This window comes from Pagrus pagrus (assembly GCF_965226575.1).
Source record: "Pagrus pagrus genome assembly, chromosome: 19".
Classification (NCBI taxonomy): Eukaryota; Metazoa; Chordata; class Actinopteri; order Spariformes; family Sparidae; genus Pagrus; species Pagrus pagrus.
The window spans coordinates 3,686,714-3,700,711 of NC_140203.1; the positions used below are offsets into that span (position 1 = coordinate 3,686,714).

A 13,998-nucleotide genomic window follows, 5' to 3' on the forward strand; every position below is an offset into this window, starting at 1 on the left:
TTCACACTGGATCCGGACGGTCACGAAGCTGCAGCCTCGAGCAGTTTTTAATACAACCACAACACTGTAAATGGTTTCTTTTCTATAGGAAGCCCCAGTCAGCTGGGTGTGTGTTGCTGTTTCGGTGGAAACGCAGTGCCGTTTCCTGGCCAGCACTGGTAATGCTCCCAGTGCACTGCAGTGGACATATAGAGGGAGAGGAGGCCTCACACACACACAGCAGGCAGGATGAAGGAGTATAAAAACACGTTTTATTACCTTGAAGTATGCCCATCCAGTGGTGGAAGAAGTGTTGGTCCTATACTGAAGTAGACGACTATTTAATCTGAATCCTGCAAGTGATTATTTAAGCTAAAAACAAAATAAAAAGCAAAGTGTGTTCAGGGTTATCAACATTAAAGGGGCACTATGTTGCTATGGAGGGGAAATTTTAACATTTACAATATTAATGAGGTAATAATATCAAACTCCGAAGTATTTATTTTTCTTTAACTGAATAAAAGAGGAAAATAAGGCCCCCAGAACACTGTTTGAAGCTAGAAAGGTGGCAGGGTCCGCCACATATAAACAAAACAGTATGAAATCAAGTCGTCCTTGGACTTAGAGGGGACAGAAGGCCTCACACACCAGACAGGATGAAGGAATATCACAAACAGGCTTGTTTTATACCTTCAACATGCAGAAAAAACATGTGGTATTGATCCTTTACTGATATTTGAGCTGGAACCTACAACCTTTTTGAGAATTAAAAAACGAGATTCACGTTTTTTAAATGATTATTAGCAATCAAGGAGATCGATAACCAATATCTGGAGCCGATATACATTTGGAGTCAAGTCATACTTGAGTAATAGTAAAGATTTTGTGCTGAAATGCTACATTTCCTCTAAAGTCACTCATACAAACAGTACAGAGTGATGAGTGATGTGATCAATCAGAGGCTCACAGGATGATTAACAGTCTGAGAGACTTTCCTCTAATCTTCACCTTTTTTTCTTCTGTCTTCTCACTGGATCATTAATTTCTCGATGACGTCACTTTTTATCGAACTGATCGGTGTTATCCAACCAGTGATTTTGATAGAGCTGAGACGATTAACCAATTAGTTGTCAGCTATTAAACTCATTGGCAGCTAGTTTGATAATCGTATTATCAGTTTGAGCATGTCAGTTTAAAATACTCTGATTCCAGCTTCTTAAATGTGAATATCTTCCGGTTTCATTCCTCCTAGTAAACTAAATATCTTTGAGGAAACACTGATCGACATTTTTCACCATTTTCAGACACTTTATGGAGCAAACAACTAATTGATTAATCAAGAAAGTAATCATTGGTTGCATGAGAAAAAATAGATATTGAAACACTTTAGATAAAATCATATGTACTTTAACTGCAGCTCCAAATAGCATTTACTTTTTTAGATTTAAATATTAATCACTTATATTATAAACCACCAGAAAAGGGTGAAAAATGTCCAAATGACACAAATGTCAAATGTTCATATTTAAGAAGCTGTAACCAGATAATGTTTCAAATATTTGATTGATAATTGACTGAAGCACATTGACTGATGAGTTTTCCAGCTCTTAATTTATTTAAAAGTGTTTTTTGCAAATATTTGTGACAGTTTTCTTCCCGTACGTTCGTCAGATTTACAACTACGCGGCTAATTTAAAAAATATAAACTCAGTTTTACATTCCAAGTTTTTTGTAACCCTTTTATTGCTAAAACACTGACACCAGGTCGTCTGTTGACACCATAATGTGAACTGTGTCGGAGCGATTGTAATTCAGGAAAACATGATCTTTCTCTCCGTCGATCAGATAAGCAGATACAATGGTGGAAGTCAGTAGGGTTTAAGAAAGACAGTTTATTCAGCACTGGGAAGTAGAAGGGGTCAGAGGTGAAGGTTCACATGGGTGAAAGGGTTTTGGAGTAGGTTGTTACTGCTGAATACGGCGGATGGACTGGATCTGAGGGGTCTGGCAGTGGGAGCCAAACTCCCTGAAGTGTTTGAACTCCCCACAGTGACGATCACACTCCATGATATACTGGTATCCACGATAACCAGGATACTGGTAGCACACAAATCTGTTGAGAAATCACACAGAGAGAGAGAGAGAGAGAGAAGGAAGTGTTGGTGAAATGTTGCAAAAGATGGCTATTGTGAAAGTCTCAGCAGGATTATTTTTAAATAGGCGAGAGGCTGAGGACACTCACGCTCCAGACTGGATCCTGAGAGAGCCAACTTCATTGTTGCACCAGCCCATGGCCTGGAGGGAGGGATAATCGTCACTCAGCTCGCCCTTACGGCCCAGGAAGTTCTCGCGCTCGTAGATGGTCATACGACACTCTCTGTGGTTCTGGAGGGAGGAAGAGAACAATAGATGCATTTGAGTTGTTGTTCCTGTCAGAGCAAAAAAGAGTAGAAGAAGAAGAAGATGATGAGATGTTGTAACTTACAGCACAGGCGATGGGTCTGAAGGAGGTCAGCCTCTCGATGTGGTAGGCGTTGCTGCCTCCGAAAGCATCACACTGAGGGTACTCTCCCCTCTCCAGGACAAACTGCTGTCCCTGGTAGGAGGCGTGCTCGTAACCCACCCAGCTGTGGAAGAGGAAGGAAGACATTTTCAGCATATCTTATCATGTTAATCAGTTTAACTTGAGTAATTTCGGTCTGTTTTTCTACTCACGCTCCACTCTCCACCCTGAGGGAGCGCACGGTCTCGAAACCGAACTCCATCACGTTGCAGCACTCAGAGGTGAACTCATGGCGACGGCCCTGGAAGCACTCCTCATCGAAGACAATGATCTGACGAGGAAATACAGACAGCGATGTATGAAGTGCTCAAACTTAAAAAAAAAATTGAGATTAAAGCCGTAAAATTGAGTTTTTGTCGCTGTTAAATGCACCAAATTTGGAAAACAAGAGTCATTTTTTTCACCCTGAAGCATTAAAAATATGATGAAGATGATACATATTGATTATGTTTGGGCTATAGGCAATCAATATCCTCTTAACTCAGCTTAACTTTGTAGCTTTTGCTTAATATCTGCTCTGTACATCTATCGTTCCTGCTTCTATGTGATATAAGTCGAGTTTTTGTGTCTGAGCTTTCAAATTCTGTCCTATTTTTGTGATATTTTGTCAAATCTGAACTAATAAACAGATGTCTAATAAATGAAAATGATAAATAAAAGTCTAGAGGCACAGTCGTGTAGCTCTGAGCAGCTCTGGTGATAAAGCGTTCTCCCTTCCAGTTGAGACATTGTAATAAAAACCGGTAAACTGATTGAAAGGTCCCTCCGGTGAGGTTGATGTATGAAGCTGTGTTTCCATCCTGCAGACTCACCTTCCAGTGGCCGGAGAACTTGGTGCAGTGGTGAGTCATTTTGTCTGGAAAAGGGAAAAGAAGCACAAGAGGGTTGAAAATGAGACACAGCCAAGAATTCGGAGAAATCTGAGCAAAGTTTGGCTGAAAAAGTGAAGAAATGAACGTGCAAAATAATAACTTAATAGCTAAAAGTGTTATTCTACTCAAACAACAAGCCTAGCCGGCTACATAGCATGTTAAATGCAGCAGAAACAGTGTGTATTCAAAGGTTAAAAGGCAACATAATGGCCTGGCTACTAGAATCAGTCTATTTATAGTTGCTACACAAAAAACGAAGCGGGTTAAAAACCCTGAGGCTTCATCTCGACTTCTCTCTCCCGCCCATTCTATCACTTTATCTTATTTTCTGCCCATTTCCTCCCCTCTGCTGCTGCCGCTGCTGCTGCTGCTGCTGCTGCCCGGGAGACTTTTCCACCAACACCACCATGTTTATCACCGGTGCAGTGTCGGGCCTTTTGGGCCCTGGAGCCCGGGTGGCTCCTGTGTTTGGGGATTGTGGAGAGTGTGTGTGGATATGTGGGGGCCGCTGCACCCTGGCTGCTGCTGCTGCCCACCCATGGCTGTGCTGGCCTGGTGAGGGGACAGGGACTCACCTTGCTTTGATGCCCTTGGGTTGTCCTGCCGTGAGAGTGAGAGGAAGCCACGCGCCCCCACCCTTTTAAAGCCTCCCCTGGCAAGGGGCCATGCTGAAAGCCCCGGCTCAGCAGCGGGGAGGGGCTTTTCTTTGTCCCCCCCGACAAAAGCGTGGTTAATCTGTGGATGGGGCAGAAGTGCAGACACCACATTATCAACCAGGGCAGTGGACATGGGGGCAGAAATATAAGAGAAGAAGATACAGTGAGAGACCCTGAGAAAATACTGAGGACCAAGGACATGAGGGGGGCGGAGGAGGATGGAGAGTGAAGAAGAAACTGGAAGTCTTCTTCACTCTTTATCCGAATCAAAGGAATGAATAAAAAGTTATTATTATGTCATCGATCAGTCTGATGAACACTCCCTTGATTGTTTTTGTCCAGAAAATATCAGAAAATAGTGGAAAAAATGCCCATTAAAGTTCAATGTGATGTAATCAGATTACTTGTTTTGCCTGACCAACAGTCAAAAGCTCAAATATATTCAGTTTACAGACATTAAAGACAAAGAAAAGTATTGAATCCGCATGTTTTTGAAGCAGGAACCAAAGAAAGTTTGGCTTGTTTTTGACTGAGAAATGATCAAAATGATTATTATGTTATCTGAATATTATTATTATTAGTTTATTTGTATTAAACCAGCGTTACAAAGTGCTTTACAACAAACACAACAATAAAATACACAGCAACGTATGGATAAAGAGGCCAGCATGAGCGCCAGTGTCGGAAAATGCCTTATCTCGTAATGTTAAAGAAAGTGTGGGTCGCGGGGGGGGTGATCCTGGATCGGTCCCTTTATCCAGAGTCACACCAAAATTTAATGAGCTCTATTCTGGGCCGAGACTCATCCTCCATCCAAGTTTCATGGAAATCTGTTGAGTAGTTTTCGTGTAATCCTGCTCACAAACCAACAATCAGACGCCTCCTCAGTGGAGGTAACACAACAAAATGATGATGATTAAAACCATTAAAACACCAGTGATAAGATGTGATTCAGGGTCCTTTTACAAAACGTAGTCAGTAACATAATCTGAGTATCACAATATTAAAGTTTGGTAACTTAATTACTTTCTGTTACTTTTAGATAACCTCAAGACAGAATAAAATAGACTTACATAAGAAAACACAGCCGGAAAACACATCTGTGTATTTGGTTTCGCTCGAGACCGGAGTGATGTTACAGACTGGTACATTATTATTTATCTTAAAATCGTAATCCTGTCAGTAATCCCTTTTTTTTATTAAATATATCTGTAATCTTATTACATCTTTTTTCCCGTAACTTTACTTGAATATAGTATAGTGTAGTATATCCTGATTACATGATCCAGTTACATTTATTTTGTTTCTCCCCACGCCTGAGTAAATTAAGACTCACGCATGAAAAATAAAACAATAAACCTAAAAATTCAAACGCCTACAACTAAACTAAAGTGATTTAAAAGAAGATACTGATGTAGCCAGTTGTAGTTCCTCAAATGCTCGCTTAGGTAAAACTCGTTAGGTGTAACCAACATTATGAACTTAAAGTTAATTAAACTTTAGTTAACATTTACTAAGCAGTTGTTTATTATAACGTTGTAACTGATGTTTACAAACCCTTACAGCTGCTTAATAAATGGTTTATCAAGCATTTCTTAGTTAGTTAGATAGTAATTAACAATAATTAACCATTTACAAGTGTTATCAATCATTTCAGCTCTGCTCTCGATGTGTTTCACGTCACCAGGTGTCTGCATGTGTGACAGAATATACATGAAATGAAAATACAGACTCACTGATGCGTCAGAAATGTTTAGTTAATAAGGAGACGTGATTTTTCTGTGCAGATAGCGTCTGTTTATGAAACCGGACCGCCCGTGTGCGAGCAGAAATACAGTATAAACATCATACAGGAAGTCGTTCATCCAGACGTGACGCTAACATGACATTAATTCTCCATTAGACGACTCCATGATGTTCTGCTACGCCACAGTGCTTCAGACTGCTGAACTTTATCACAGTAGAAAATGTTTTTGGTATTTTACACAGTCACATCTGCACTTGGCGTGTCTGATTATGTTGCCGCAGTCAGATTTCAAAATTAAAGGCAGACGTAATCGTTGTTCTTGACATTTAAAAAGATTAAAGTCCTCAGTGTTTAAGAGGTTGTGTGTTGTGTAAGACAATGTTATCTCCTGCTGCTGGCCTGCAGTGTGTGTGTGTGTGTGTGTGTGTGTGTGTGTGTGTGTGTGTGTGTGTGTGTGCTGCTTACATAATCAACCACTTGTAAACATGAGCACAGAGGCACTGCATGGGCAAGCACGACTTTCTAAACAACTGCTTTATTTCCTGTGAGCCCGAAGGAATTTAAACAGTGAATCTGTATTCGAGCCGCTCCCAGGTTTCATTTAATACTCTGATGAACAATAAGAGACACGTCTGACCAGAGAGCGTCACCCTATAGAGATGTTACCTTCAAAGTGAGACAGAAAAATCTGCTCTCATGAGACAACGAAACAATTTCCTCCCTGAGAGAAATGACTGACATGCTGATTATTATTTAGAGTTTTTGTAGAAATGGAGAGAGGAGATCAATGCGGAGGTTTAATAACTGGCTTGATTATCTGTCAGGAGGAGCTGGTTGATAATAAGAAAAGGTTCTGGGGTCAAAATCAATGGGTTTCTTCTTGTTAGCAAGAAACTGAACGACAAAAATCACAAACAAGTGGGCGGATGAGCAGATTTCATGTCTCAAAGACATGATTTTGGAGACGAAAAGATGATTTATGAGTAATGTTGAGGAGATGGCAACACTGGAGAGACCTTAAAGGAACAGTTCACCCCAAAAAATAAAAATTCAATCATCTCCTCACCTTCATGCTGATGGAAAGTCAAGTGAAGATTCATAGTCCACAACACATTTATGGAGCTTCACAGTAAAACAGCTGCTGCAGCAAACAACTGAAGTCGATGTGAGATTCATAATCCAAATCTCCAGAAGACCTGAGATGCCAAAGTGATTTGCTTTGAAAGACAGTGAGCTTGTTACACTTTTAGCTTTGCAGCTACAGTGAAGATCCTAAAAAAAGGGTGTAAATAACGTCTTTTCAAATCAATTTGGGACCTCAGGTCTTCTGGAGACTTTTCACGTTTTAAAACAAGTCCCCATCTACTTCGGTTGTTTGGGAGAACGTTGCAACAGGTTTTGCTGCGACGCTCCAAGAAATGTTTTGTGGACTACGAAATTCATCCATCAGCTTGAGGGTGAGTAGATAATGAAAGATATTTCATATGTGGGTGAATTTATCTCTAAGGGCTGCTGAGATAAAGTCATTTATAAATAAGATGGCTGACGGGGAGAGTCATGTGGTATCAAAAAGGTTTCTTTCTTTTTTGGGGAAGAGATGTGCACAGTAGATTCTGTGTTGAGTGTGCAGTGAATTTACCTGAGTTTTCTAACTTTACTTTGAGAAATGAACAACATATCGTTAAAATCAAAACCAACAAACCTCAAAAACGCTTAAAAACACGTCAGTAAGCCACACTGTTTACTTTAACAACCTGCTGCCACAAATACTCACTAGAGCCGCAAATGTGGATTAATCCGCCGCTGAAAATAGTCCCCGACAAGGTTGTATGTAAGTATTAAGAGAGGGTAGTTTTTCATACTCTGTGCAAAGGGACACCAAAAAAAATATAGAGATTCGCTGCCCAGCCTGAGAACACGTTGGAAATCACCCAGATTACACAGCAGGATTAGTTCACACCTAATCTGCAGATCAAATACAATTTAATCCTGCTCCCATAGAGTAAATAATCACAGTTTAGGTGATATAATCTAGGTTTAATCCAGTTTTAATCCAAGAATTATCATCAATAACAACAACCTTTATTTCACCTCTAAAGATAAACACAGAGATCCAATGATGCTTTAATTACGATGGTTTGATGTTTATGTTGCTATAAAATCAAAACACAAAGAGTTCATCAGTACATGGATGTAGATTTAAAGTGATGTTGAAGTCTTTCTCTTACAAATTAAAAGTGTACAAGTAATAAAACACGTCCTTGTTCAGTTCAACACACTCAGGAGTTTTGCTGCTACAGTCGTACTAAACCCGGTATGATTGCTAGCTTTTGGTGGCTAACGTTTGCTACATTAATGAGTTATGTTTTTGGACTGCATGACTCTTTATTTATTTAGCATTTATTGTTACAGTCTTGGAGTGTTATGACCAATAGCTTCTGTAGCTAATGTAGGCTAATGTTAAACTACAATTTAGCATTTAATGCTAGTCTTACTTTGGTATGTTATGACCAATAGCTTTAGGTGCTAACATTAGCTAACTTTAGGTAGATATTTAAATGATACAAGGCTACTGGGTCATGTTTTTTTTTGACTGCATGACTCTTCTTTACTTGTGCTACTGTTACACTAGCATTTAGCACTTATTAAGGTCCTATAATTAGCATCATAAGACCTTAATAAGTGGCCACAGTCACTGCTTTTTAGCTAAAGTTATGTACGCTTGCTTTGGGGATTTTTGGAAATAGTTTACACCTTTTCATTTCTGAGAGTTACAGGAAAAGGGTAAAAGCTGGAGGCAGGAGGTAGTTCGCCTAGCTTAGCATAAAGACAGTAAGTAGTGTGGTTTTAGGGGAGTTTTGTTGCTGTAGTGGGGGTTGCAGGTGTTTGATATACAGAGAAGTGTTTGGTGAGATGGAACAACTGTTGCTCATCAAGATTGACAGAACGAGGCTCAGAGTGCAGTGCCAACTGACTAGCGCTAGCATGTTCCCATCTTGCTAGCATGCTAGATATTAGCTCACAAACTTCAGTTGCTCAGCCTACTAACCATCCCTCCTTCTCTATGTCTCAAGCACTCACACATGAATTTATGTGGCACTTTCTGGTGTGATCAGGCTTTTAGAAGTGTTGCTAGGACTAGTGTTGTTGTTGTTGTTGTTGTTGTTGTTGTTGTTGTTTTGTTTGTTTTACTTTTGAACAGAGCAGGTTAGCTGTTTCCTCCTGCTTCTAGGTGCTATGTCAGGCTAACTGCCTCCTGACTCCAGGTCGGTCTCCAACACGAGATTGATTTTAATCTCGGATGGCAAATAAACAGATGAATGTCGGGCAGATCGATAGTCCGCCCATCTTAAAACATTAAAACATTTAAACTCTATAAATCTAAATGTTCCTCACGAGGTTTAAACTGTGGCATGAAGAGTGAAAACAACACAGATGTTGTTAATCAGGTGTGTTTATCGATAGATAGTTTTCTTGGTTATCTGCTTGTTGTGGTTCCTCGAAAAAACCAAGAAGTGATAAGGTTCAGATGAAAGTCTGATTTCGAACAGCGAGTCTTTGTTTTTCAGAGAACATGTTGTATTTTTGTGTGCCTGTGTAGGTGATAGAGAGCAGGGATTACCTCTTTGTGCCCTCTGGACCTTTGCATTCCTCTTCTCTACATGCAACTATAGCTTACAGCCCTACCACCCCAACACATGACGAAAACGCCTCGGTCAGTGGTTTCCTTTGATAGTAAAATGCTTACAGGCAGGCCAGAGGGGCCGGCGGCATTTCTAGGCTATGCGATGACCCGGAGGCTTTGGCACGGGCCAACTGTGATGACGAGAGGCTTTCTATTGTCCTGTGAGCCTCTACGTTTGGCCTTTGCCAGAGTATAAAAGCTTGGGTCGAGCGTTGAAGGGACCAGCACGAGCCAGCCTCCCTCACACGGCACTGCAAGCTATACTAACGCAGGTAAGGACACACATACACAGACATTCAACACCAGAACACCCATCATAGTACAGGGGGACACCCACACATCCACAGGGCACAGGGCCCACTCCCTGCCCACCGCACCCAGGCAAACCACCCTCCGCCTGGGGGAAAGGCCCAAACAGAAGCCCAAATGAGCCTCCCACATGAAAACAGCCGACTTGTGCTTTAGTCCAAATCCCAAAAAAAACGTTCCTACCTACCACCCCTCTGACAGTGTTAACACCTCGACCGGGCTGCATCCACTTCTCCTGCCCTCTCACTTTCTCCTCTGTAAACCTGTCACTTCCATTTACACCTCTATTTCTGTTCATCCCCTTGTCTTCCTTCATCTCTCACCCAGACTCTCCTGAAGCCCCTCACCATGTCTCAGACTGCCAAGTCCGCCTCCAGCCAGGGCACCGATGCCAAGGACAAGGGAGCCCCAGCCCCCGCTGCCTCCAGCAAGGCCACCAAGACCGGCGAGCCTGGCATGGGATCCTTCAGAGTGAGTCAGGCTGCTTTTTCTACGATATCTGTACATTTAGTTTTATTTAAAGGAACAGTTCACACAGTTTAAATAGAAAACATGTCCTAGCATCGGGCTACGTGGACAGTTTTGGCTTTGTCTGCTAAGCATTTGAGATGATGATGAGATTGATTGAAGTGGTTAAAGTAGTGAAAGCAGGTTGTTGTTTTTGGAGATGCCTTAAGCAGCCAAATGAATACACTTCCCCACTGTACTGAGGTTGTAACAAACAGTGAAGTTGTTAGTCTTTGTGGTTTGAGTGAACTGACCCTTTAAAAGGCAGTTTTTGATCGAGGCTTTTGCTTGATATTGCTTGGATTTGTTTCCTATTGAAAAAATCTGAAAATTTTAGCAGATCAGCTAATTTTTAGATTATATTGTTGAATTTTTTTTTTACATTTTTGCTGCATTAATATACAAGCTGCAAGCTGAAACTACTTTACATGCTACTTTATATACTTAATATACTACTAAAACATTGCCAGAATAGTTTATTATATGTTTTTTGGGACCAAATGTTAGTAGCTGTATCTACAGTTGTCTAATTAATGTGAAAAAAAGTATATTTGTCTTTGAAATATGGTAAAAAAAAACACAAATTCTCTTGAGCCTTGATTAATATTATATTTAAACAGTATCTGTCGATGTAGCAGGACAGTTATTTATTATCTCTTGTTACTGAACTGAAGACAACACTGCTGGGACTTGTGATGTATTCAGCGCTTGATCTCTTGTCTCCCTGCTGTAACTTGTAACATCTCCTCTGTGCAGATCATGATGTTCGACCAGGAGAACTTCCAGGGCAGGATGATCGAGGTCCAGAATGAGTGTATGAACGTGTGTGACCGTGGCATGGATAGAGTGCGTAGTATCATTGTGGAGTGCGGCCCGTAAGTGGACACACACGAACCCCGATCAAATCAGCTAAAAAGCGAGAAACTATCCACTTTCTGTCTGTTCACATGAATTATATCCTTCCTCTAATTCTTCTCTCCTGTCCTCTCCACCCTTGTGCCCCCCTTGTGCCCGGCGGACCCCCTTCTTCAGCTTTGTTGCCTTTGAGCAGACTAACTTCCGTGGGGAGATGTTCATCCTGGAGAAGGGAGAGTATCCTCGCTGGGATACCTGGAGCAACTCCTACCGCAGCGACTGCCTCATGTCCCTCAGGCCCATCCGCATGGTGCGTTTAACACTGTGCACACGATGTTATATAGGAGGAGGACAACACTGCTTCTTATAGTTAGTAGTAGGAGGAGAACAGGTTGAGCTGATGGTGGCTGATGTAACATGAAGACTAAACCTTCATGTCTCATTTCCTCCCTACAGGACAGCATGGAGCACAAGATCTGCCTGTATGAGCTCTCTGACTTCAAGGGCAACAAGATGGAGATCCAGGAGGATGATGTGCCCACCCTCTGGGCGCATGGCTTCTGCGACAGAGTGGGCAGCGTGAGGGTGCCCGGAGGATCGTGAGTACACGCAACACAACACAACACAACTCAACACACAACTGGATCGCTTCAGATGATGAGGGCTTGTGTTTTTTTAGCTGTGTGACATTGAGAGAAGACTTTCATACAGCCTGGGAGCAAATTCATCGGCTCATTATTCAAATTTAAATAAAATGGAGGCTCTGTACTGCAAATATTGATTTAGACATGGCTTCAGAGGAGGCCACAGGCGCCCAGAGTTTCACCACAATGTACTTGTTCACAACAAGGAGGATGACATTACATCACAAGGCTCTAGACTGACTGCGTACTGTTTACTTGATGACAATACGTATTTGTAGCCACAAATGTTTCTCGATATTTCTATTTTTTACGAGTCTCACAATGAAATACTGCAGAGGAAACACTGCAACCTCTTTAAGAACCCCTAAAACCCCTGAAGGACCATTCGAACTTCCTCAGTGATCTCTAGAACCTCCTAGAATACCACTCCTGACCCCTGGGACCTCCTTGGTGGCCTCAATGACCACTAGCCCTCCTTGAATTCTAGAACCTACTCAAGGAATATTAGAACCTCTTTATGGACCCATAGAACCTCCTGAAGGACCCCTAGAACCTTTATAGAGACCCCTAGAACCTCCTCAACAACCTCTAGAACTTCATCAATGACCAGTAAACCTTCTGGACCTCTACAACCTTCTGAAGTAACACTATAACCTCTTTTATGACCCCTGGGACCTCCTCAATGATCACTATAACTACTTAAAAGAAGAACTAGAGCTTTCTACTGGCCTTCTCAATGAACTCTACAACCTCCTCGGGGACCAGTAACCTCCTGGGCTTCTAGAAACCCATGAAACAATACTAGAAATCTAGGACTAGAACCTCTTTTAGGACCTCTAGAACCTCCTCAATGTCCACTAAATCTGCTGGACATCTAGAACCTCCTCATTTCTGAAAGCTATGAGATTCAAACACTGAAATGTGTGATATCAGAGTGTTACTGACACTCAGCATTAACTCTGCTTACCCTCTCCTTGTGTCTCTCAGCTGGGTGGGTTACCAGTACCCCGGATACAGAGGCTACCAGTACCTGTTTGAGTGCGGTGACTACAGACACTACAACGACTTCTGCGCCTTCCAGCCCCAGATCCAGTCCATGCGTCGTATCAGGGACATGCAGTTCCACCAGAGAGGATGCTTCACCTTCACCTCCGCCAGCAAGTGAACCAACACCTGCTGAACGCCTGGTGCTGCCGTAGCCAAGCAGCCCTCTCAGCTTTTTATTTCTCCAAACGCCCCCTGTCTCCAATCCTTTCCTAAATCTCCACCATCATCGCTCCATCCCAAAGGAAAGACAGAATGAGAGCAAAAACACGGGACAACCGTAACTGACTTTTTATGGTGCTAAAAAATAAACATGTTGTGAAAGACCTGAAACCTCCCTGGCTGGATTACCTTTATTCTTTCTACAAAAAACCCACTCATGTTTGGATGAAAGTCCAATAGAAGTTAAAGGTGTGTAGGTGGTTTGTTATGACTTTAAAGTGCTTTTTATTTATTGTCATCTATTTACCAATTACACATCGGAAAATGGAAGTATTATATAGGATGTAATCAATATAGTATCACAAACTCACTGTTAGTCCAATATAACCAGTTGTAGGACATCATACATGGTGTTACTGCTGAATTAAAGATACAACATCACACATATATACATCTACAAGAGCAGGAGGAAACAGAGTGCCGGGTAAGTAAATTATATCATACACCGATAAATCCCTACTTAGTGATTACTAGAACATCTTAAGTACCTCAAGAACCTCCTCAAGGACCCTTTGAACTTCTTTAATGGCCACAGAACCACTTTAAAGACTTCAAGTCTCATAGGACCCCCTAAAGAAACCCTAGATCTTCTTCAAGTGACTACAGAACATCTTAAAGAACTTCAGACCAATGCACACTACGTAAAGAACCCATAGAACCTCCTAAAATGCCACAAGAGCATTCATAGAGACCCCAGAGCCTCCTTAGTGGCCACTAGAACCTCTTGAAGGAGCCCTAGAACCTCTGCAATGACCACTAAAATGGTTCTCAGCAACCCCTAGAACCTCCTTAACAGAATCTCCTAAAGATCATCAATAGTGTCCTCAATGACAACAGAACCAATTCATGGACTTCATAACTTATAGGACTTAACGTATGGACCTCTAGAACCTCCTCAATGACCACTAACCCTCC

At 41.7% G+C, this 13,998-nt stretch overlaps 2 protein-coding genes across 2 annotated transcripts; one reads left to right on the forward strand and one right to left on the reverse strand.

Moving 5' to 3' along the window:
- Positions 1 to 1,851: 1,851 nt before the first annotated feature.
- Positions 1,852 to 12,865, reverse strand: cryba4 (crystallin, beta A4). Its single transcript, XM_084382661.1, has 7 exons — positions 12,785 to 12,865; positions 3,990 to 4,149; positions 3,355 to 3,398; positions 2,695 to 2,813; positions 2,465 to 2,606; positions 2,222 to 2,364; positions 1,852 to 2,092 (listed from the first exon to the last, which is right to left on the reverse strand). Exons 3-7 carry the CDS (start codon positions 3,391 to 3,393, stop codon positions 1,945 to 1,947), a joined length of 591 nt encoding a protein of 196 aa, XP_084238787.1. The 5' UTR covers positions 3,394 to 3,398; positions 3,990 to 4,149; positions 12,785 to 12,865; the 3' UTR covers positions 1,852 to 1,944.
- Positions 9,606 to 12,982, forward strand: crybb1 (crystallin, beta B1; the record flags this gene model as incomplete). The annotated part of the gene is given in 7 exon segments (XM_084382660.1): positions 9,606 to 9,647; positions 9,649 to 9,774; positions 10,139 to 10,282; positions 11,075 to 11,193; positions 11,351 to 11,483; positions 11,630 to 11,772; positions 12,805 to 12,982. Coding segments are annotated over 7 exon segments (885 nt in total).
- Positions 12,983 to 13,998: the final 1,016 nt, after the last annotated feature.

What these genes read in the sequence shown, in the direction of transcription:
- cryba4 (XM_084382661.1), bottom strand. Translation starts at nt 3,393, where the DNA reads ATGACTCACCACTGCACCAAGTTCTCCGGCCACTGGAAG. An exon ending in CTCAGGGTGGAGAGTGGAGC is followed by an intron (nt 2,607 to 2,694) that starts GTGAGTAGAAAA and finishes CCTCTTCCACAG; the next exon opens with CTGGGTGGGTTACGAGCACG. An exon ending in CTCAGGATCCAGTCTGGAGC is followed by an intron (nt 2,093 to 2,221) that starts GTGAGTGTCCTC and finishes ATTTCTCAACAG; the next exon opens with ATTTGTGTGCTACCAGTATC.